A 24,081-nucleotide genomic window follows, 5' to 3' on the forward strand; every position below is an offset into this window, starting at 1 on the left:
AAACTGTGCATTGCATTGCTCATAATACCAAACTAGTGCGAAGAGATTTAGTATGTCAAAATACATAGTATGTCAAATATTGTATGCCAAAAATACCAGGATGTTCCTTCACATCTGGTCACATTTGGCAGTATGCAAGCCAGCATGCTTTTGTGGCCGTTCTGACCCACAATCCTCTGAACAGCGTGCACATGTGAGCAAGAAGATCAAAGCTCGAGGTGCAATGTCAGGACCAAGTAGTACGTCCCAACTTGACTGCATCATGCATGCAGTAAGTACTTTGCAAGGGCAGCTGCAGTACGCACTAAAAGTAACAAGTATGTGTTTTGGACACATTGAAGTATAAGAGCTGTGACCCCGCTTATGTATTTTATTCAGTAGAAACGTTACGCACTTACCTTTATGTCTAAATACTACATAATATAATACATTCTGGAAATATTTAGAGCATCTTCGACTCAGTCCTCTATCATGTATTTAAATGATAGTTAACAAACGCTGCCTTTCCGCCAGAAAGTAAAGTCTCGCACCCACTTGACGTTATCAAAGCACATATCGCTGAACAAGTGAACACTCGCAGTCTTTTTAATGCATATTATTTTCATTATCGACTCCTGTTCAAACATTGGTTTTGCTAATGCAGCTTCCATTAGCGGCGCAAATGTGAACCACGGTAGCAGTTTTCACAGCGGCACACTGGTTTCAAGGGGGAGAGGGGGACTGTGCTGCTTTTACAGTAAAGCGGAGGGCTTTTTTTTAACCTGGAAACATATTTTGTACGTGTTTATTTTTGTTTTATATTCTGATTCATCCTATGCACATTTATATACACAATGACACAAATGATGATGATCTGTGTTCTCTGTCCCTCCTCAGCCAAACCGGGATCTGGACATGTTCATAAACGCCTCAAAGAACTTCAACCTGAACATAACCTGGGCCACGAGCTTCACCGGTAGGTCTCCATAAAACACCCACAACAATTGGAACATTAGAACCGAAAATGAATCACCTTCAACTTAGGTCATCAAACAACCCAAAACAAAAACGCCGACGCTAACTTAGATCTAGCTTCTGAAATGTGAGGATTTCCTAGTTTAATTTTTTTACTTTGTCAGTTGAGGAAGGTTTGGCAAAAAAAAAAAAATCATGTCAAGAATTTACCTAAAAAGGTAACCATAATGTGGTCCCCGCTGAACACTTGAAATTGAGTTACGGTGGCAGCTGTCACCCGTCCTCTCTCCTCACGTGGTTCAACCAGTTCAACCAAGGACCAATTCAGATCTTATTCAGCGTCGAGCCAAGTGAAGGAGGGGAAGGTTAAAGGTCATTTAGTTATTGGAAAATAACAATATGGCTGCTGTGGGGTTATCATACACGGAGAGCGCTGTCATCTTTGATTTGTTCATCTTGGATGGATGGAAAATAAGCTGATGGTTTTCGTTTAAGTTTGACTTCTCTGAGTTTACATGGGACAGATTTAAACCAGTAAACTCAACCTTGTTTTGGTCGTAGTCGACTAAGATATCACAAGTCGACAAACTCCCCATTCGTCTGCGCTCACCTTGTGGCCTTATCATATTAGGTTTATTATCATTTCCCTCATATTTTCCCCGGCCCCCTCCTCCCGTCATCTCCTCATGCTCTTAACTCTCGTTTCCCCTCTCCGTCCTTCTTTCTTCTGCGCCTCTCTCTGTCACTCAGCAGGCACTCAGACCGGCGAGGAGATCCCCATCATCTCCCGGAGCAACATCAAGGAGTTCAAAGACAGCTTCTCCAACGAAAACTTTGATTTCCGCAACAGCCCAAACATCACCTTCTTCGTCTACGTCAGCAACTTCACGTGGCCCATTAAGATTCAAGTAAGTTCTGAACCATCCTGAATACTCAGGGTGGTTCTAAAAAAACTCTTCCATCGTGAATAATATACTATATAACCTTATAGGCCTTTTTCTCGATTTTTACATAGTTTCTTAAATTCACCTTTTAAAGGCACTTGCATACGAGATATATACCCATGTGTTACATCAACAATTGCATAACAATCTCAGCGCTCTATATAATGAGGCACCATTGTCCCAAGGCACATGTGTAAAGAGATAATATGGCCCTAAAGCTGAACAATTGAAGCTTGATTTGGGAAATTCTTCATATCTCTTGTGAAAACATAACTTCACTCATGTGAACTGTTTTGGGGATGTAAATTGGTTTATCAAAGGTCTTCACAAAAGCAGTGGAATATATGAATAAAATGGTAGATACATGTAAATTAATGTCTTTTTGTTGTCTTTTTTGTTGTTTTATTGAGTAGAAGTGTCGTCTCACTACTTTCATCAAAATGAGAGAGGGACTGAGATAAAATGGGACTGAGAAATAACTTCATACTACAGACCAAGCTTCATGGGGTGTGTGCACATGAAAGATTAATATTACAACAGTTTTTGTTTTCAAACAAAATATTTACTATATATTTTTTGGTCAAAATATGTACTGTAAAAAAGCAAACTATTTGCTATGTTTACACAATGTGCATGTTTCAGTTTTGTTTTTTTAAGAACAGTTTTCAGAACAAGAACAACATTTGTACTCTGTATGTATGTGTGTACTCTGTATGTCAGTGGCAGGCCGTGGGTTTTCTAACTAGGCCTGCAGTGGATCAGCTGTTCGCACTTTCTGTTTAGGCCAGCAAGGAAGGCTTAGCAGGCCCTGACGGCCCACCACTGCTGTATGTGTGTATGTACTATGGACTCTTTACCATCGCATGGTCGGGTGTCGCGTCACGCAGAGTAAAACTGAACAGCTGATCGGAGCAGAGCTGCCGTCTCTCCTGACTGAAAGCCAGTGTTTTTTTGCAGCGTAGGTGGCTGGGTGCGTCCTTAGGGATTTCATTGGGTGGTTTCACACACCTGAATTGACAAATCACGGTGAAAGGTGGAGCTCGACAGACTCCACAGGCTGTGAGCTCCTGCTCCATCAAACAACAGCAGATCCTTATTTCTGTGCTGTTTTTTTCGCAGAGCTATTAATATTTAAAAAACGTAAACATCGCCAAGCACGCCGCCGCACTTCAAGACCCGTAATATTAAGTATTTTGTTTAGATTGTTTTATGTGTAAAGACATCCCATGAGAGCTCATTTAACATGACATGTCGTGGTGTAATTCACTGATTAAAAGGGGACATCGAGCGTAGATAGTCGCAGTGGCCTTGTTCTGCTCAGCAGTCAGCCGGGGAGCCCAGACCAAAACAACGATAAGGGGAGAGACGTCTTCATCAAGGAAATCAGCCACAACACCGGCCAGAGTCCAGAGAGTTCACTTCGATTAGAAGCGAGAGGCATTTTGTGCTTCAGTCGAACCTTTTTGTGATCGTTGCCTTCCAACTTTCATAATGAAACGTGATTTAAAAAATGTAGGTCTAAACCCCCGAAAACCATAAATGTATTTATAGAAAAAAATAAACACAATTTAGTGTGCTGAAATCTACAACAGAGGAACCTTTGTGCTGCTATAGATTAATCTTAACTGGCCAGATTTAATTATGACTGACAGAAAGACGCATTCAGCTGTGACATCTAAGGTTTAGCATCCGCTGACGGGTATCGTGTTGATTCAAGGGAAGAAAGCTGACTGGTTCAATATGACGCTTGAAATCTATAAATGGGAGGCTTTGTGCTTTGACAACATGGGCGGTGTCGGTGATGACTGGAATGAATGTGAATGAGATGTCAGGGAGAGGGAAAGTTGAAATGACTTGCTGTTACGTGAACGAAAAGAGAAAAGTGTGAGCGAATCGATCGGCTGGATTTATTATTTATTTATGGAGTCCAACTGTTTGAACAGATGCAGGTAAACATTTCAAGAGCAGCATGACATATGAAATATGATAAATGTATAAATATGATAAAAGCATGATTCACTGGAGAAGAACATGAGTGCAAACTTAAACAGGCTGAGTTGTCCTGAATTCTCGCCTACTGCAGCGGCGCTAATTTTGCTGAGAATATGCATGCATGCACTTTGAATAAAATCTACAAATTTATGATGTGCTTTTTTTCATGTGCACGAGACATTTCTCTGCTGGCCGGTTAAAATGGCAGAATGTAAACGTTGGCGGTCGCCGGAGAAATGTGGTCTGTGCGGGATCTTTTCCCTCAGCGTTGATGTGTCTCCTTGTGAATAAGCCTCTGCGTACAGTCACAGCTGCACGCCGGTGAAACGCTGACATGACAAAAAACTGTCCCTCGATAGCCCTTTCTTACTGCACGCCCGGCGGCAAAGTTGTGATGTCGGGTGTTTACTGCCTGTAATTGCCTTCATCCTTTTTAATTTGTAAAAACTGCTCATTTGCTCGCCATTCTGTGTTGAGTGAACTTCTACTGCGGCCACAGAAGATACTTGTTTCTGATTGTCTAGCAGGTGTCCACAACAATCATACAGTTGCACACCTCGGGATATTGTTCTGGACTTAAAATAATTGTTGCCATAGTTTAATCGTGATAATACACTCTGTCGTGTCCTGATATAGACAATAATGGACTTTTTTGGGGGGAAACAAAGACTCCTCTCTTGGGTACACTTGTAACAACAGATCTCAGATCTTGCAAAGGCACTTTGTAAGTAGGTCTGACAAAACGGGAACTCGATTTCTTGATGTCTGAAGAGTTTTCACTCTAATCACACGACTGCCATTGCCTTCAGAGCTGGAGCAGAATATAACGGTGTATCAACATACTTACACATGCGGCATTTTGAAAAGTTTACTCATGGGTGTCTTTGCAGCTCGATAAAGAAAGGAATAAACTCTGGATGAAGTTTGATGCAGTGATTAAAAGCACCGCTATGATTGGCTGGTACTGGTTTTGGGCGCACGGAGGAGCTCGGGAACCTGGACCGTGTGCTCTGTGCACAACCTGCCCGTATGTGTGCCACCCCGATATCACTTCTGGAAGTGATTTGACTGGTTGCCCCATGCAAAGCTCCGTCCCCCTTGCCCTCCTACTGCAAGGGAGAAAAAAATAAAACTCCTGCCTCCATCCTCCACTCCCTGCCTTGTGAGCGATTTAAGCCCTCTCAGCTTCAGGGCTCCAGCTGCTGCCAAACTCAGGAGACCTCCGGTGCAGCTCTGAGAGAGTCCTCCCCCTCTCGGCCTCCGCCGGTCCACCTCACCCTCCGTCTTGCTGGGTGGGATCATGAAGATGATCAACCCCTAGCATAGCATTTCATTTCTCTTCCTAGCACTCATGGAGCTTTACCTTCGGCAGCGAGGTAACATTTTCTGTTTTTAAATTGTTCCTCTTTTTCTGCCTCCTCGTCTGCAAATCATCTCTCCCTAATAACAGCTCTTCATTTGTTTCTTTTGTTGGCCTTTTTCTCACTCTCCTTGACTTCAGTGGTCTACTGCAGTTTGGCACTGGGATACGTGTTTGTGTGTGTTTGTAGGCGGCTGGTACTCCAGCAGTTGGCAGGCAGAGATCGCAGTGTTGGAAAGCGGTTCATAAACAGCAGCGGAGCAAGAGCAAGGGCAAAGTGGAATGTTAAGTTGAAACACATGCTGCATTCAGAGTGGGCTGTGTGCAAGCTAAGCTCTCTCACTCTCTCTCTCTCTCTCTCTCTCTCTCATGCTAGATCTCAGGCTCACCCGCCTCAAGGTGGCTTCTGTTGGCCGTTTACGTGGTCAGGATATGGCGTTGGAGTGGCGTGTGCAGCTACAGTTTGTCCGTTTGCGTCGCCGCCACTTGTTGCATTCACCACCCAACCTGCAGTCAGTCAGCAGCACACTTTCTTTTTTGTTTACCCCCGCAAACTGAACCGTTCAGCCTTAGTTCTTCGAAAATATCAACAAAAAAAAATGCCGATCGGATATAAGCTACCAAACGTCTGCAAATCACAGATGTTGGATTGCAGGAATGACACTTTGATATCGTCATGTTGACCCACCAACATTGAGGTCCTACACGATGGGACCAACGTGTATTCTGTGATGACTTCATTACCGTTGAGCAGCTCGCATCAGCAAAGCACCAAGATTAGTCAGCGAGGAGATCTCCCACCACCCCTCTCTCTCTCCTGATGAAGAATGGATCTGAATTTAATGATGTTTGTAATGAAACTCAAATCCCAGACTAATTACATTAAAGAGCTGTGATCTCCTGTTCCGTGCCTTAGTGAACATGTCATGATATGGTGGAGATTAGAACAGCCTCCAATTTAATACCCCGCTGTGGAGTAGCAGCAGCAGCTGTAGCTATCAGCTGCGTCTCTGTGTAGACTTGTGGAGTGTTTATCTGGGCCATGCATGGCTGCCTGATGGGCGTGTTTTGATACTGATCACACACAGAGGTTGGGAAACACAAACTGAGCGGTTTTGCCCAGTGTGCAGCAGCTTAAAGTCAGACTGCTGCTTATTATTTATGCAAAGATAATATGCATGTTACATATAGAAAATGACTTGAAATAAATTGTTTTACCTGAAACATATAGAATGAATGCAAATATATAGAGTGTTTGCTGCTACCTTTGTTCACCGTAGTTTCATTGCAATATTTAACACTAAAAAGTCTGAGGCTGGTGGGAAAGCATTTTTTTTCTACAGATATAAACCAACGTTGAAACTTTGACCTGATGATGGCACGAGATGTAAAGTTTAATAATACTTGGATTTTCTATAGCGCTTTTCTGAATACTCAAAGACGCTTTACATAGGAATCATTCACCCACTGATGAGAGGAGCTACTATGCAAGGTGCCACATCAGGACTATCTAAGTGATTACAATTCCTCCCGAGGCGACCTCGAGTGTCTGCCACAAACTCTGTGGGAATCCATCCAGTGGTCGTTGCATTTAACTAATAGACAAAAGTCTGAATGTCATGATGGCACAAGAGGACAAGGACCACCAAAGTTAGACGGATAAATCATCTGGAAACCACAAATGTCTGGTCAAAATTGTATGCAATCGAACCAATTGTCAATCTGGACCGACATGCTGATATGAGCCTACAGCCACACCAGTAGCATGGCTTAAAATGCTCACAAATTAGACAAAATATAATTAAATATAGATAAAAAGTTGATCTGCATTTGGCTTGTGGCTTTCTTGCTGTTACAATCAAACTAAAGAATTAATGTTCTGTAAAACATTACTTTCTTGCACTTACAAATCACACACACACACACACACACACACACACACACACACACACACACACACACACACACACACACACACACACACACACACACACGTTCCAGCTCCGCCATATTAAAACTTCCGTTTCCTTCTATCCTGTCCTTCTTATATTCTGGAACCTGTTGAGCGTCCCTCCCTCCCACCGCTTTCCTTCAAAACTCCAATGTAGCTGTCAGAAGCCATTAAAAAGCTGAATATGTCACATTCACATCGCCCGGCGGCGGGCTGACAGGCCCTGCTGCGAAATCCTCTGTGGCCCCTAAAGAGTCCCCCTCCGCTGGGCACAGAGCGAGAGCGTCAACCGGGCCTCCCGCCGCCAGCCTGCCACTCGGTGACAAAGCACCGCACACCGCTGACACTTAAGATCAGCCGCTAAAATATCGTTAATAATCTAGGCGGCGATGTCATAGGTTGATTGACTTATTTTTTTTGTGTTGAGGAAGTTTGCATTGTACTTGAAGGGGACTATTGTGTCATGTGACGAGAGAATGCCTTAATGTATCTGTAATCACCTCGAGGAGTAGATGGCTTTGATAGGCCGCTGTCACAAAGCGAACCGGGTTTTAAAGCACCGGCTGACAAGGCTTCTGTGATTTTTCTAAGCTTTGCTTCTGAAAGAAACCCTGTCGCTCAGTGTTTCACACAATCTCCAATAGTTTTCCTCTAATCCTTTCATTTTTACCTCCCTTTACCATTCATGAGCACAGGAAGTAAAATGCTCCCGCCAAACCATTTTCTGTAAATTGCATGATGCCTAATTGGCACCTTTTTTAGAAACTTATTTCAAAAAAAGTTAGCAAAGTACTTTTTGGAGGTACAGGAGCGACTTTATTTATTTTTTTAATCCTGCTCACGTTGGAGAGTTTTAGAGTATTTTTGATTGGAACGTCAAAGAGTCGTAAGAAGTAAGAAAAATCTAAAAGATATATTGTTTTTCTGGCTTTCAGCTCGGTTTGTAGTCAAGACCACCTAAACCAAGACCACGTCATGACTGAGACCAGAGTTTATCGAGACCGAGACACTTCGAGGGTTTGAGACCAAGACCAAGGCAGGGTGAGACGTCAGGAGGACCAAGACCAGACTAGGGCACTGTATGTGTGTGAGGATACGTGTACTACGAGACGTTTCCTGATGGAATAATTCATTAGAATAATAATTATTAATATATATATATATTTTTTTACAAGTAATGATGTTAACAAACACATCGAACAATTCATAGGGGATTCTGTGATATCCCATGTTGGAGTTGTGATCTTGACCGGTCTAAAAATACAATCCAGTTATTTGTTTGCACGCGCATAATCACAGCTGGCGCTTGATCGTGCATCTCATTTTCACAAATGGTCACTATTTACATGTCAAAGGATTATACAAAGAAAGCCAATTTGTTTTTAATAGCTTTAGAAATGGCAGGTCTTAAAAATCTTAATTTGATTAAATATTTTGCAGCCAAATTGTTTACAGAATGTGTTTACCTTTTCTTTATAAAGCATGAAATACTTTTTTTTTTCTTTACAGTGTTCAAACAAAGGCATTAAAGTAGTCCATGAATATGAGATATGAGTTTACAGATAATTATTATCCCTCCTCGGCATTGCGTAACTTGGTTTATGGCTTCTTTTTTTTACGGTTGCGGTCATTTCTATCATTTACACTCGTCTTTTTTAACAATCTTTCGACAAAGACATTTTTTATATTACGAGAGCTTCAATGCATCATTTTGGCATATCAGTGCCACATCCTGTCTACAGCGTTTACCCAAGGAATCCAACGCCAAACCGCTCTGCGCCGTTTGCCCAATGAGGTCAACGCCACGGCCGACATATTTTAAAAGTTTCCTCTGGGCTCCCTGAACTTCTCTCCAGTGTTCAACAGTCTGGAGAAAAATGATCACACTGAGGTTTCGGCTCTCAACAGTAATCAACAGCAACACATTAGCGAGCCAGATGGTGCTGACTACACCAGTAAATTAGACCCGGGGCCGCTCACAAAACACTCACAACCCCCCGTCATCTCACTGCAGAGGCCACTGCCTTTGCCCCCGAGTTGTTCTTGTGTAACGTCACTGTAGATTTACACACATTCTTACCCATCAAGTCTCTGTATGCATGTATTGTAATTCTTGATCACATTAAGTATTCATAAACTAATCTGACGTGCACAGAGCTGCAGTTCCCATATTTTGGTCTGCTTTTTTTCTCTTTTTTTCTTTCTTCTGCCTCCTGCTAATTTTTCTTTTAGCCCGAATTGCATGCAAATCCCCGCTTTGCCGGGGAAAATTAAGCAGGAGCGATGATAAGTTCTGGTCCAAGGTGTCACCTCGGAGGAAGGATGTGTGAGGGGAATTCTGTTGCCGGGGGCCCTGAAGACGCAGTACCCCGATGCTACCAGAGAGGGGCAGTGGTGTGTCGTTGCAGGGATCTGTTCACGGCGAGGCATTTTCAGGGGGTTGTAGGCGTGAGGAGGAGGAGGGTTGGTATGGCACGGCACTGCCAATGGTCCCCCTGGCAACCTTGATTAAGACAGGATATCGTTGGTACAATTGCTCTTGTGATGATTACTTTCTCAGTATTTCAGCCCACATGTGCAGCAATGACATCTTTTTGTCGCTGCTGCACAGACTGTGGGCAGCGGAGAGGCCCGACTCGCTGCCATGTTGTTGCTTTGACAGGCGTGCAGTCTGGAACACAGATAAGCAGACGGACTGGGAACCTCCCAGTAGTTGCGAATAAGGAGCGCCATGAGGAAGAAAACTTGTTTATCTTGACACTGCTTTTCATCTGGTGAAATCATCATACAGTACGTGTGTGTGTGTGTATATATGTGTGTGTATATAATATATGTGAGCAGAGGCAGCCTGTACGATCGCGTGCCTTTTGACAGACCTACAAGGTCGACTCCACTCTGAAGCAAGCGTGTTTATGGATCACTGACCTCCTGTTTTGAAATCTCCCCTATTAAAGCAGATTTCTGACGCTGCCTTTTGTCCCTTTCTTTCCCCTTTTTTGCAGATCGCCTTCTCGCAGCACAGTAACTTCATGGATCTGGTGCAGTTCTTTGTCACGTTCTTCAGGTGAGCAGCCCCCCACACACACACACACACACACACACACACACACACTCCCAACTTCAATTCACTTGGTCCAAACCACAGGTGTGTGTGTGTGTGTGTGTGTGTGTGTGTGTGTTGCAGTGTGAACCGTGCTGATGGATCACCAAAGCTGCTCCGCTGTGCCTGTATGTGTGCAGCAGCCATTAGCTGTGAAGAAGCACTGCAGCTCACTGGTTTATAGGAGCTGCTTAGTTGTCGACATATACGTAGGACGCAAGGTTCATTTACCGTCACTGTACAACGGGGTCGAGCAACAAAAAACTATATTATACGTGAAGGATGCGACTCTTATTTTGATGCAAGCGTTTATGCACACACAGGCACCAACGCCTGCTTTTAATTGCTGCAGGTAAACAGGGAAAACAGAGGTCCACCCAAGTTGACTATTCTCGGTGCATCGCCATATTTTGCATAATTTTTCTATATTTGCTACTTTTTCCACCAATTACTGAAAGCAGTCGGATTAAATCTGAACCACCCTACTATTTAGCAAGTGCTTCCAAAATATTATATAAATACATAAATCCTTCTGCATATTACAAGTGTGCATTCATTTACAAAAATATGTTTTTCACATGGCAGCTCTCAGACAGGGCACTGAACGCCGATGGCATTTTACGGCGCATGAATTAGCTTCGCGGCGAGCAGACTTTTTAATCGATGCACAATCGCTTTGCATTTTAGCATCGAGACATTTCCCCACTTCCAACAGTTGATATTATTCTTCTTGCTGCGACAAATATTCGTTAAAACTCCCAAGCTGGAAGATACACAGCCATCATATGCAACATAAGGTACAATGAGCTAAATGAGCCTAAGTTGAACCCTGACAGACAGTTAGTTGCTGGTATCCTCAGAAACCTTTGGACATCGAGGAGAATTTAAAATGCATTTCTCAAGGATCCGTGTCAGAGCGACGTGTTGCTTTGTAAAGATGGAGGCACTGTTTTTTTGCTGGTCGGGCTGAACACGTGTTGAGCTGTGATGAAACCTCAGGAACTGCCCTGATGTGTTATTGATTTTCTATTTTTCAATTTTTTTTATAATGTGAGGTGCCACAAATCGGGTACACAAGTGTGTTTCATGCGACCGCATGCGTGTGTCTTTTCTCGCTCCTGTAAGTGTGCTTGCGTGTTGCTCAGACGTTGTTTGTGCTCACGCCGTCTCCACAACGTCCTGAAAGAATGTTCGGCTTTTTTCAAGTAATACTGCTTTTATTGATCCAGCCGCCATGTACAGGAGAGATTAGATGGAGTTGATTTGAACATTTTAGTTTTTTTTGCCAATATAATCATGTTCCATAACAGTGTGTTTCAGTATCGATTGAATAAATCAACATCCACTCTTGAAGTTTTTTTTTTTTTTTTTGTTGGCGGATGGTATTCCTCTGTAAAAGCTGCAGTAGTACACGTGCTGTTGTACACCTTCGCTCCCTCTGCAGACAAATGCAGATCCTGCAGTTGCTCGCTCTCGTGACGCTTGCATGTTTATACCCCCGTGTCAGCATCTGAATGTTTGCATGTCAGCATTCGGAGCGTGCAGCCTGCGCCCGGCTGTGTGCAGCAGAGCGGGCTTCGCAGCAATCCACGAACAGAACCCCCCAACCCTCTCTTTTTTTGTATTGCCTTCCCTGCTCCTTCCTTTTCCTTCTGTTCTCATCTCTTCACCATCTCCCACTTCGGTTTACTTTCTCCTCTCCTCCATCTCTGCGCCCTCTCTTTTTCTCGTGCCTCCATTCATAATTTTGCACGCCCCTGTCCTTCCTTCCTTCTCCCTCACTCTCTTCTTTTCCCTCTCCCAGCCTCCCTCTTTCCCTCCCCCTCATGTTCTCCTCTCACTATCCTTTCATCTTCTCCTTTCTGTTCTGCTTTCCTCCTCTGTTCCCTCACTCTGCCGCCCCCCCTCTCTTCTGTCCCTCGCTTCCGTCAATCTCCCTTGTTCCATCGCCCTCTCATCTACTCCCCTCTGTTTTCTCGCCTCCCTGCCTCCCACTACTCCTTCTGATTTGCTCTTAATCCCACAGCTCAGTCTTATTTTTGTGTGTGCGTGTGTGCTGATGTGTTTGCTGCCTGCCACTGATTTTAGCACAGATGAGTAGACCTAAAGTTAGCGAGCTCGCAGCCGTGTCCCTGTTTGCTTTCTGGTTCTTTGGGCTACGCGCATTGTTTGTGTTGCGGGGGAGGAGAGGGATGCTAATTAACGTGGAAAATGTATGTTTGCTCTTCTCCACTCACGATTTTCTCTTTCCTCTGTGTCTTAATCTCACTCTTGCTCGCTCTCGGTGCTTTCTCACTCCGCGCCGTGTTCCCTGTGGGGACGGATGAAGGTGGTGCCGTCCCGTTATCTGCAGCACCAGCAAAGATGCACAAGCAATTTTTTTTTTTCTGCCGCTGAGGAAAAACACTCGATGCATAAAACATCAGCAGTAACAACAATAAAATGCACTCCAATATTCACGTCCAGCTGTCCGGCAGATTCTCACCAGCTCATTATGTTGAATCATGGCTTTTAAAAGTGAATCTAAACTTTTTTTTTCTGTTTAAACTCAAGTCAGGAACTTTCAACATTTCTGGAGAACTTTTTCATGAATGTCATACAAACAGAGTTTTGTCTAGTTTCTTCCAGGCCTGGAAAATCCCTTGAGAATGTAAAAAAAAAAAAAAAAAAAAAAAAAATCCCAAATGTTTTTGGAAATTCCATGAAAATGTATTCGTGAGCTTTCTTTCTTCTTCTTTTTTCACTCAAACTGTCATGTTTTTAATTTAAAACTTGGCTGCTGCTAAAGCGAGCACCCTTTGAAGTAAAAGTGACCTGAATGACATATTTCTTGGCTACATAAGTCTAAATTGCTGCATGGAGGAAGCTAAAAAAGCTATCATAAAATGCAACCTTTTTTTTGTAACATTGCACACTGGGACATATTTGTCACGGAGGTATTACTCTCGTGGCCGTTTTTGCAGTCTGGATATTTACATCATCTAGCCTACATTTCTCTCGCCCAAGTAGTTTGAGTTCCTTCAAAACTAATAAAAGTAAAGTTTGCTTTTATGTTTTTCTAAATAGTTTATCTGGTTTATGAAGTCAATGTTCAGCAGCAGTTCAGCAAAGGTGCACATGAAAGAGACTTAACCTACACAGATTGCTGTCTTGGAGAAAATAATTGTACACGAATATGTAGTTAAAAAATAACTCTTTAATTTCATATTCATCCAATTGTTCATATTTCAGTGTGGCAATCAAGTGGGATCCAAGTTCTTTGTTGTGTGACCTTATTTTTTTTCCCTTTCTTTTTGATGGATACATTAAAGTAACCGGAGAAAAACTAGTCCACAAGCACACTGGCCACTCGTTGGTGCGCTGTGGCAGCTCTTAAAAAACATTTGACTTCTAATAGTCAGCGCGGCCTGAAATCCCAGAACATTCTCTTATTACCCTGAGAGACCACCACTCTGCCATATCTGTGCTGTAAACCGCTAATATTTAAACACTCAAAGCTTTCGGGTTTGCACTTACATCCAACCCAAGTGCCTGCATATATTTTTAGTGCATGGCTGGTCGCAGCGGGAAGAGAACCCCTGAAGCTTTAGAACTCAGTGTCACTCTATTCAAAGATACTTGCGTTTATTGAAGAAAGAATAGGCTCTGATTTATGTCCTTTTTTTAAATAAGGCGGCAATCTCTGGTTCTGAAGAGTGAAGCCAATGTGGAAGCGCCTTAAACCTACAGTCTTTGTAAAGTCCGGCAAGGTAGCGACTCCTCTGGTTGCAAAGAGAGAAGTTAGAAAAATCAAAATGACTCAACTTCTCTCGATTTATTGCCTCAGTAGACATTGAAACATGAGTTTATGATCTAAACCGCTTTTTTCAAGTCTTCAATTCAGCATGATGTTCATTTAGTAACTTATGGTCCAGTTAGACTAGAATAGGCCATAAAGCAGGTTTTGCTTTATGGCAGAAGGACATTGACAGTTTGCTACCACGGCGTTGTCTGTGTTTTCGTCTTACAACTTTAACTCTTTCACAGTGAGTTTTCATTTTATGTAAATGTTGTTCGGTTGTACTTAGGTCCTCCCTCTCTCTGTCACTTCTGGTTGCCAAAAACCAACATGGAGACTGCCACAACGCCGAACCCAAGGCTTCAAAACTGCAGCATAGAAACCAATGGGTGACGTCACGATGACTGTCCTCTTCTTTTAGACAGTCTATCTTTTTACATTAAAAGAGTTATGCGGCGGGTCGTCAACCCCTGTCTTCATACATATGTAGAGTGAATACACAGTCCACTATACATCAAATTCATTGTCAAATAAATAAGACTTCAGCACATTCACTGACCTTTACTTCAACTTGAAAACTCTTTCAAGATCAATCCGAGAAGTCTTGTATGTGATGACGGGCAAAATGCATGTGTTAAGTAGGCCAATTCAATTATTTTATTTATATATATATATATATATATATATATATATATATATATATATATATATATATATATATATATATATATATATATATATATATATATATACACGCACGCACGCACGAGTGGTTGGCTTGCTGAGGTTCAAACCTCAGCAAATGTACGCCTTAGTCGTGGAAAATCCTTGCAGTCAGCCATGGTGTGAGAACGCGGTGACAAAAGCATTAGCACAACTGCTCGCCGAAGCACACAGGTGCACGGGTAAGTTGAGACATTTTATTATTATTCTCGTCAAACAATCCCACGAAAAGACCTGAAGTAAGCAAACAAATTGATCCCACTAACAAGTATTCTGTGCAGTTTCGAGGTTTTGTGTCTTTATTCTTTTTTGCTATTAAAGCCCCATTGTTGCCCAGAAAGCATTGCTGTAAAAACCCATTAGTGAGCGCCGGCTGACATGTTCCCTCACAACAGTCCACATTAACGACCTACACGCAGCTCAATCAGTACCGGTGCACCCTTGAAATGTCACCCTCCTTTGAAATTAATTATTAAAACATAAAACACATCTAATAATCTTAATTTACCTCCCTTTACGGCGTGTTATCGTGTTTAAAAAATTAAAAAAAAGCGAATTAGTGATTCATATTGGATGACTGCCAGTTTTTCTGAACAGAGGGGAGATGCGATTCGGTTGGATTCTTCGCTGGTTTGTCGACCCGACAACGAATTGCTAATCACCATCAGGACCCTGAGCGCCGGCATCGCCATCAGCATGCAGCAGCAGAGAGCACGCAGCAGTGCTATTCCACTCGCCGACCTTGTTCTCGACCATTTAGCTCGTTAAAGCGGAGGGGTGATTAGTGTCGTCACTCCCAGGTCTCCTGAATCAGCATGCAAGCTCTTGTCCTCTCCTCCTCCACCACCCGCTGTCGATTCAACCTCCGCTTGACACGTGTGCCAGAATGACACTTTTAGGCCGGTGCTGTTGCCAAAATTTTGCATGAATTTATACGTTTTGTGGGGGGAATGAAGGGTCTTGAAAGCAGCTTGGGTCACACAGGTACTGGTCCTCCGAGAAGTAGTCTAAATAAATTATTCATTTGCGGTTCAAAGTTGGTGTTTTATTTTTTTGGCAGACGTCTGCAACTTTTGCTAGTTGCACTTTTTGGAGTGTTGTACTTCTCCTTAATTTTGCTTTTCAGGATTGATTCATTTAGAACGTATGGATTTATATTCTTTGAGAAAGAAAGAAAACGCTTGACCACCATCTCTCAAACACAGGGAAAAGCTTTGGAGACGCATTCACTAACACTGCGGCGTCTTAACGTGTAATCAGTGTAGTGTGTATGTATGTATGTATGTGTGTGTGTGTGTGTGTATGTATGTGTATATATATATATATATATATATATATATATATATACACACACACACACACACACACACACACACACACACACACACACACACACACACACACACACACACGTACGTACGTGGTACAGCCGGCTCGCGAGATGTCGAACGTCACCACATACGTTATCAACACAAGCCTCGATACGCGCTTCACCAAAATCTACCTGGATTACTCGACACGCGCATCGAAGCCTCGACACGAAATGACACACCACTAGTAGATACCTCTAATTTATTTTGAATAGAAGTCAACGGTGAACATTTACTGGTTGTAATTAAGTTAAAGAGATCCACAATGAACATTTCCACTAGTGAGTATTGTCAACTTGGTTTAATACGACGTCAAAATTGAATCATAGATGTAATTTATTGGAATATAAGTCAATGGTAAACATGGATTAGTTGTTAATAAGTTACATAACATCAGAATAAGAATCAGCTTTATTGTCCAAGTGTGTGTACACATACATGGAATTTGACTCTGGTTACACATTGCTCTCGTCGTACATATAAACAAGAGAAATATAAAAAAGACATATCAAGAATCAACATTTTGACTCATGAGTAATGAATTGTAGATATCTTTAATTATAATTACTAGTCAGAATTACATTATAAATGTATTGCCTTGGAATTATAACAAGCAATTGTTGATGTCTACAATTACTATTACCGCTACTGAGTAAATGTTCAAAGGACTTGACACACGCACACACCTCTTGGTCCAGGTCGTGGCCACTTGTGCATATTTTGGCACCTTGAAGTGGCAACAGAAACATAAATAATTCTGTTAGTGATCGTTATCTCACTATTTGTCCTCCTTCGACACATCTGCAGGTTCAGACACAGAAATTCTCCAGCGCAAGCGCTCGGTCTTTTGTACGCACACTACCACACATGCACTCAGAAACACACTCTATTCAAACACAGGAGGCGACCGGCCACTCCGTGGTGCTGTGTGCCCTCTGAGCTGTATGATTCTCTCTCTCTCTCTCACACACACACACACACACACACACACACACACACACACACACACACACACACACACACACACACACACACACACACACACACACACACACACACACACACACACACACACACACACACACACACACACACACACACACACACACACACACACACACACACAGGGTTTTTATTTTTCTCCACCGCATCTTCAAAGCTTCAGACTGCAACAGTGCACGTGCTGGAGTCTGCTCAATACAATCAATTCAAAATGTCAATTTAAATTGCGACCACTTTACCGACGACAGATCGTTCCCAATTATTCCCCCCCCCCGTTGCATTTGTTCTCGGTGGCTTCATTATCGAGCAGGAAGCCTCCGTCTTCAGAACTCGGACAGCAATCCATCACCTTGATATGTTGAAAAACGGAGTGACATTGACCCCCAGACCGTGATGTGCAGCCTGGAGCGCGGAGGCCTCGCTGTTTTTCCTCTCACACTCGTCTGTGTTTGTACACAAACGTCGGCCTCCATCAGCGTCACCAGCAGCGCTAACATGGCGGCTGATAGGTGATTGACAGCAGGACAGAGTGTGGAGGACTCTGCGGCGAAAAAGAATTCAACAGAAACCGTGTAGCTATAATTTTATCCAACTGTCAAGTGAATGTTGTTAAAACTTTTTGAAATGTTGAATTAGCAGTTTCCCAAAATGTAGTTGATTGGTATTAAAATGTATTCATTATAGGCAATGTTTGTTAAATTGTTGCTGACTGCCATCAGTTTTTTGACCGAATCTACCAAAATACATGTTATTAAAGCCACAGATCACAATATATTATAATGTCAACTCTCTCTCTTCCCTCCAATGTGGCTTTATTAGCATGACAGTTTGAAACGATAATGTTGCCAAAGCATTAGAAAACAAAATATGAATATCAACATCATGATTATAATATACTAAATGTATTGAACTGACAACTAAAACAGATTGTCACTGTTTACAAACAAACATATACAGTATGCTGTACATGTCAACAAAAATGTGCCTCTTACACTCTCACTCACTCCCCCCTTCTTCCCCTCGAGAAAACCAGAGAGGGGCAGAGAGACACTTAACTCTCATCGAACCCTGTCCGCCTGTCCTAAGGGGCCTCCCCGGGCACACAGCAGGGGCTGCTGCAGGTCCTGTGCCAGCCCTCCTCTCCGAGCTTTTCTCGTCCTGTGTCTCTTTCTCTCTGTGAATCTCGGCCTCCTCTTACTCCCTTCCATCTTCATCCCGGCCTTTGTTGCTGCCTGTCCGTTTACCTTCCTGCCTCGGTGTGTCTTTTTTTTTTTTATCTCTGTGCTGCTTTTCTCCACCTTCTTTCCTATTCCTTCCACATTTCCAACCTTCTCTTCATCTTCCTCCTCTGTCTGCCTCTTTTTTCTTCCCTCTCCTTCCCCCCCACACCTCTATCTTGCATTCTTTAACACTCTCTCTTTGTAGCTGACCTCATTGTCGGGTCATCAGCGAGGAGCCACGGTGAGATTAAAGTAGAAGATGGAGCAGATAGAGGGAGTACATAAAGGTGTCTCGTGGCTAAACTCCCCCGATAGATCCACGAGGAGCTGAAAGCCGATCTGCGTCCTGATTAATAATAAATGACTCAGATCAGTCGGTTTGACTCAGCACATCCACCCTCTGCTGCTGCTCCTCCTCTTCCTCACCTAATGAGTAAGCAGGAGAGCAAAGGGATCATGAACAGGGCGGTAACGCCCTCCCGGGGAGTCCCAAGAGGGAGGCAAAGTATTTTCTTCCCATCGGCCTTCCCAGGTGTCTTGAGCGCTTCGGGTCACTTGCCGCATGCAAGGTTCGCTCATCTGTGCGTTTTTTTGTTTGTTTTTTGCAAGCCTTTGCTTTTGTTTGAGGAGAAGCATCGTCTTTGAAAATTACTTCTGGATAAGTCCCTTTTTTTAATTTTTTTTTTCTGCCAGTTCTTTTATTGGTTCTGGTCTGATCCCTTTACCTGTTCAGAATTAGAGGTGCATTGGCTTGCTCCAGGTTTTAGTGGGAAGCTGCTTTAGTACCAATCCATTTCTAAATCCTTCCATTCCCTCAGTTGTTTTCGTCCCTATTTCACTGCAGTTTAAAAAAATAAATAAAAATGCTGTTCTTTTCACTAGATCACATCTCAGACAGATGGTATGCTCCCCAACAAACTCACATTTAGAAAGTTGTCAGCCTCGAATGGCTTCCTACAGGTGAATATCAGTGCACCCATCCAGATGTTCAGTATAATAGATGTGTATTTGCACAAAAACAAATAGTTGCAAAGGCTGTTTATTTCTTTGAACTTCCAAAAAGTGCAATTTTCCAACCGAACGCGGCAGTTTTTATTAGCCATAAGCCTCTCGTCTCAAGAGGTGAAACGATAACTGTGGTGGCAAATTTAATTATCTGTAGCTAATTAACATCCTTGAATTGGCAGATGAACAAGGCTGTTTGAAGAAAGGAAAAGAAAAAAAAGCGCAGTTCAACCTGTTCGCACCTCACTGCAGCAGCATGCTTCTGTTTGTCCTCAACCAAAAAATAATCTTAGTAGACGAATCAATAAATTGATTTAATCGACAGATCTACAAACAAAGAATCACGCAAATGAACCACTTTAAATCTTTCTTGGAAATCAGTCTTTCAGCATGAAAAAACAACCAATTATTCAACTAATCTACGAAGAAGGGCAGGTAGCCCTACTTCTGGCTGCAAATCTTCCTTCCAACCCATGAGGACATGCCATATTCCATTTACCTTTTTGTCTCTCCGACCAAAAGAGAAACTTTTCCCTCACTCCTATTGTGCGAGGAGTGGATAAACAAACTAACCAAAGCTGAAGAGATTATACAGACATTTGTATTCTGCTACATGGTCAGCGCTGCTTCCATTTCAGCCGGGTTAGAGAGCCTGAAAGTGTCCCACCACCCAACATGCTGCAGGCTTTTTAGCGATGACAAGTACCGGCCAGAATTGGAGCGCGGAGCGGCTACTGGGTCGGTGTGCGGTTCACGAGGCAAATTTATATCCGGCTGTAGTGAAAACAAAATGGCGTTTGGCCGGCGAGCAAGTTTAATTTCCTCACCCTGTGGTAAAAGCCAGCGGCGGGCAGGCGGCTGGATTAGTATTCAGCTGGCTGTGGACAACAGAGCCGGTCTGTTGGCGTTTGCCCTGGGCTGTTGTCTCACTGTCAGGTTAGCCAATGACACGTCAGAGCTCACCTCTCTGGCCTCGGCAGCTCGATATAATGCACTCTCTCTTTCCACACACCAGTCCACCACTGACACGGACAGCTTCCATCATTTTTAAACCTGCCGTTTGGGACACTTTTTTTTGTTTTGCGAACAGGTACATAATCACAACACATTTCATCCATTGTAGTAAAAGTATCACCCAATATAGGTAGCAATATAGTATCCTATATTGCAAAAAAATTAACATCTACAATACATCACTGAACAAATCAACCTACTTAATGCTGCGTTCACACCAAACGCGGCGCGAATTTGACGCGCGACCAGATTACATGCAAAGTCAATGCACAAATGCGATAGGTTGCAAAAAAACTTCTCCACCAGGCGGCGCGACTGACACGTTTGAGTTGCGTCAGCCAATCAGCGTGGAGAAGCTCCGCCCATCATCGCCGCCGTCTTGCCGTTGCTGAATCAAACTGTTGCTGCTCCGCCTGAAGTAGCGCTGGTAGCGGCCGTCATTCAGACGCAGTTGTGGGACTACAGATAATATTATGAACCCAGAAACCCATTTGCACAACAAGTATAAAGCAGAACTAGTGGTTATTGTCCGGGTGGATGGCGGAAACAATAACTGTTTTTACGGAGATAAGCCAGTCGGTGAAATTCACCGAGCTGTGTGCGGCTACGGATGGTGTTATGAACTTAAACACAAGGGCGTTTGATGTTCCGGCGGTTTTGGGACTAATGGTTATATATTCCATGGTTGATAGCGGAAATGATAGCTCTTTTCACAGAGATAAGCAACGAATATAAGCCACGCCCCCCTTTTGGTGTGAACACACTTGTATTGTCGAGCGAGTAAACTGACGCGTTTTGGTGTGAATGCAACATTAGCCTATAATCCACTGATTTGAGGCACAACCTTCTTTTTCTACATTCTGTCTTTTATTTGGCATGCATTTATAATGTTCTTTTTCCAGTGTTTCTATTAAAGTAGTCAAATGCATGAATGTCAGGCAGAAAACCTACTTAACCTGGAAACAACATTTATTAGTACACAAATAGGAAGGCAATCCAGGTACTCCAAAATCTTTGAAACAAGACAGGAAATATTAAAAAAGCAAACATTATTTTGACCGCTGTAGGTCTTCATTGGGGCATTTACCAACCAGACAAAGTGGGTGTGGCCTCACCATATAGTGTCAGCAACCAATGAGGCAGTCACATGACTTGGAGATGATAATATGAGATGTGAAAAAGATTGGAAAAACACAAAATAACATGAGATCACACTGAAGAAAAAAAGATTGGTACCCAGAGCATGTTGTACACAGTGTTGTTTAATGAAGCACATACTGCCGTATGTAATTGTAACAAATTGTGAAAGCAAAAAGAATCAGAGTGCACAAACCTGTTTTTTAACATGTCATTTAAGGAACAAATTAAGCGGCTCCAAAATAACAGATGTGTGTTAGCAAATGTAATTTTAGAACAAAATGAGTATAAATTCATTTAAAAAAAAAAAAGTGTTTGCAACATTTCCCTAATTAGCTACCAGAGAGATGACATTTTCTGCCAATCTTTTTTTTTTTAGGGTACCCTTTAGAGATTTTTTGCCTCTAGGGGTCACCATAAAATGATTATTAAAAACAAAAGTTTTCATAAGCAAATCCACATATCCTTTGCCAGCCAATGTGAAGCACAGATATGTGTTTGACATGACATTTCTTACAGAAACAGTTGGTGGCAGCAGTGTGGCAATAAAATGACTAGAAGAAGACCATCGGCTAAAGCAAACATTTCCGGCCTTCAAAACATTCAATAAAAAGCTTTGTAAAAGCTTTATGAGGTGAGAAATCCATTCAGTATGTTTGTTAAGCCTTGAGGATATACAATATGATGCAGCAAGAAACCTCAAATGCAAAGAAAACGGATAGTTTCCAGGAAAAACTTTACAGGATATATAATTTTTTTTAATAGAACTAACATTATTTATACGTGTATTTATACCTGATGCATCGAATCACACCGTATCACTCCGACACATTTCCTTCAACCTTCATGACTCGTCTGCATCTCCATCTGTTTTCAGAGGCACCGCAGAGTAGATGTGCTGCTCGGTGGCTGGAAGCGAACTTAACTGCTCCATGATAAATCTGTTACACGCAGCCTTAAAAAGGAAATCACACCAGTTGAAGTTACAGCTGCCTGTTGCATAGTTTTACATGGGGTCGAATTTCACTGCTGCCGTTTTTAAAATGTGATATTCTAAAGAAAAGTTTAAAAAAATGAACTAAATGCAAAAAAGAAAATGTTGCTACAGTTTAGAAATGTTGCCAATTTTATTCATTGCAAGAATGACATTCAAGACAGTTTTTCGTTTATGAACAGAAAAGCAACCTTAAAGGAACTGCAGTAAATGTGGCTCTTTGAGAGTACAGTCAGTTATTTAAGCTGCTCATTTTCTATCACATTTGTACCGCCAGTTTTCTTTATCGATTTTTGATTCAGTGTGTCTTCAGCACTTTGGCTCATTTTAATTTGATCTTGACTGCTGGAGTTCACCGTCAAAGATTCAAACAGTCGCTCTGTCTGCTCGTAATCATAATTCTTTTTTTAGCTGCACAGGTTTCACTCGACCACTCTAAACATGGATCACTTTCGTTTAAAGGGAAAATGTTGAAGGTGACATTTTGGTGATGGTAAATGTAGTCGATTGAAGCAATGGATTCCCGTCAAGTGAAACGAGGGACATCTGTATATCGATAGAGAAAGCCGAGTTCTCCAGCTCACGGAGCCGTGCAGTGCCTACACGTACCAGAATGCATTGCACCCCAGCTTCTGGCCCCGATAGAGTCCCTGTCGGCAGTATCCTCTTGCACGGCTCTCCGCTGCTTTCCTTTGGCCAAATGGGTCGAATAAATACGAGTAAATATCGGAGTCGGCCGAAACACTGTAAACATCCTTTGCGCTCGTATTTTGGAATGCTTTTTTTTCGCTTTTGGAAATTGGCTAGTTTGCAAGACAAGCGAAGAGAACAAAGACTTTCAAATTCAGAGAAGTGGAGACTAGAAATCCAAGCTGAACTAGCTTGTGGTTCTTCCGTCCATCCAACTACGTCACTGTCACGCGGTTCTGATGGATGCTGATTTGTGTTCCCTGTGAGAGTGGGAGCTCTGGGTGTGATGGCCTGACTAACTTGGCCAGCTTTCCTTGTGGAGGTTGCGATCTAATGAAGAACGCTGTTCTGTCGGTTTCCATCTGTGTCTTCTTCTCTATGTGTTTGTGTCTTGTCTCTTTCAGTCTTCTGGACTCCCGCTCTGGAAGCGTATTGATGACAAAAGACTTGTGAGGGCGCAAAGACAAATACGAGTGCATCTCGCGAGTCTACGCTCAGGCAGGGATTTGTGAGATCAGGATTAGATTTGTGTCGCGAGGGAGGACAGAATCTTGAGCGTAACGATGATTTGAGCGAGAAGAGTTGTAACTACATTTGAGCCGGCGTCAGGGATTCTCAAACGTGAGGATAGAAGATCTCAAACCATGAGCAGAGAATCACCTGTTCAGCGTCCTTATGCTTTATTATCCTAAATGACTAAAATCGCATTCATTTTGTTGGCAAATTATCTCGTTATGAAGCCATTATGGGAGAGTAAGTTTGAGGGTCAATTTAAGAGTTGAAATTACTCACTATGTGTAAATCACACAGGCGGTGTTAGCTTTGTGTTAAAGGAATACTTCATTCA

The 24,081-nt window shown here is 42.6% G+C and overlaps 1 protein-coding gene across 2 annotated transcripts in view; it reads left to right on the forward strand.

Annotated features, from left to right (window-relative positions):
* The window catches only part of atrn (attractin), a gene marked incomplete at both ends in the record, with an annotated part of 130,817 nt that overhangs the window by 54,421 nt on the left and 52,315 nt on the right, over positions 1–24,081 (forward strand). For both annotated transcript variants that reach the window (XM_079230781.1, XM_079230782.1), the window contains 3 exons: positions 877–955; positions 1,705–1,862; positions 10,204–10,265. In XM_079230781.1, the coding sequence (XP_079086907.1) occupies positions 877–955; positions 1,705–1,862; positions 10,204–10,265 (299 nt within the window). The remainder of the gene's footprint in view (positions 1–876; positions 956–1,704; positions 1,863–10,203; positions 10,266–24,081) is intronic.

The sequence above is a fragment of the Taurulus bubalis genome, assembly GCF_910589615.1.
Source record: "Taurulus bubalis genome assembly, chromosome: 1".
Taxonomy (NCBI): Eukaryota; Metazoa; Chordata; class Actinopteri; order Perciformes; family Cottidae; genus Taurulus; species Taurulus bubalis.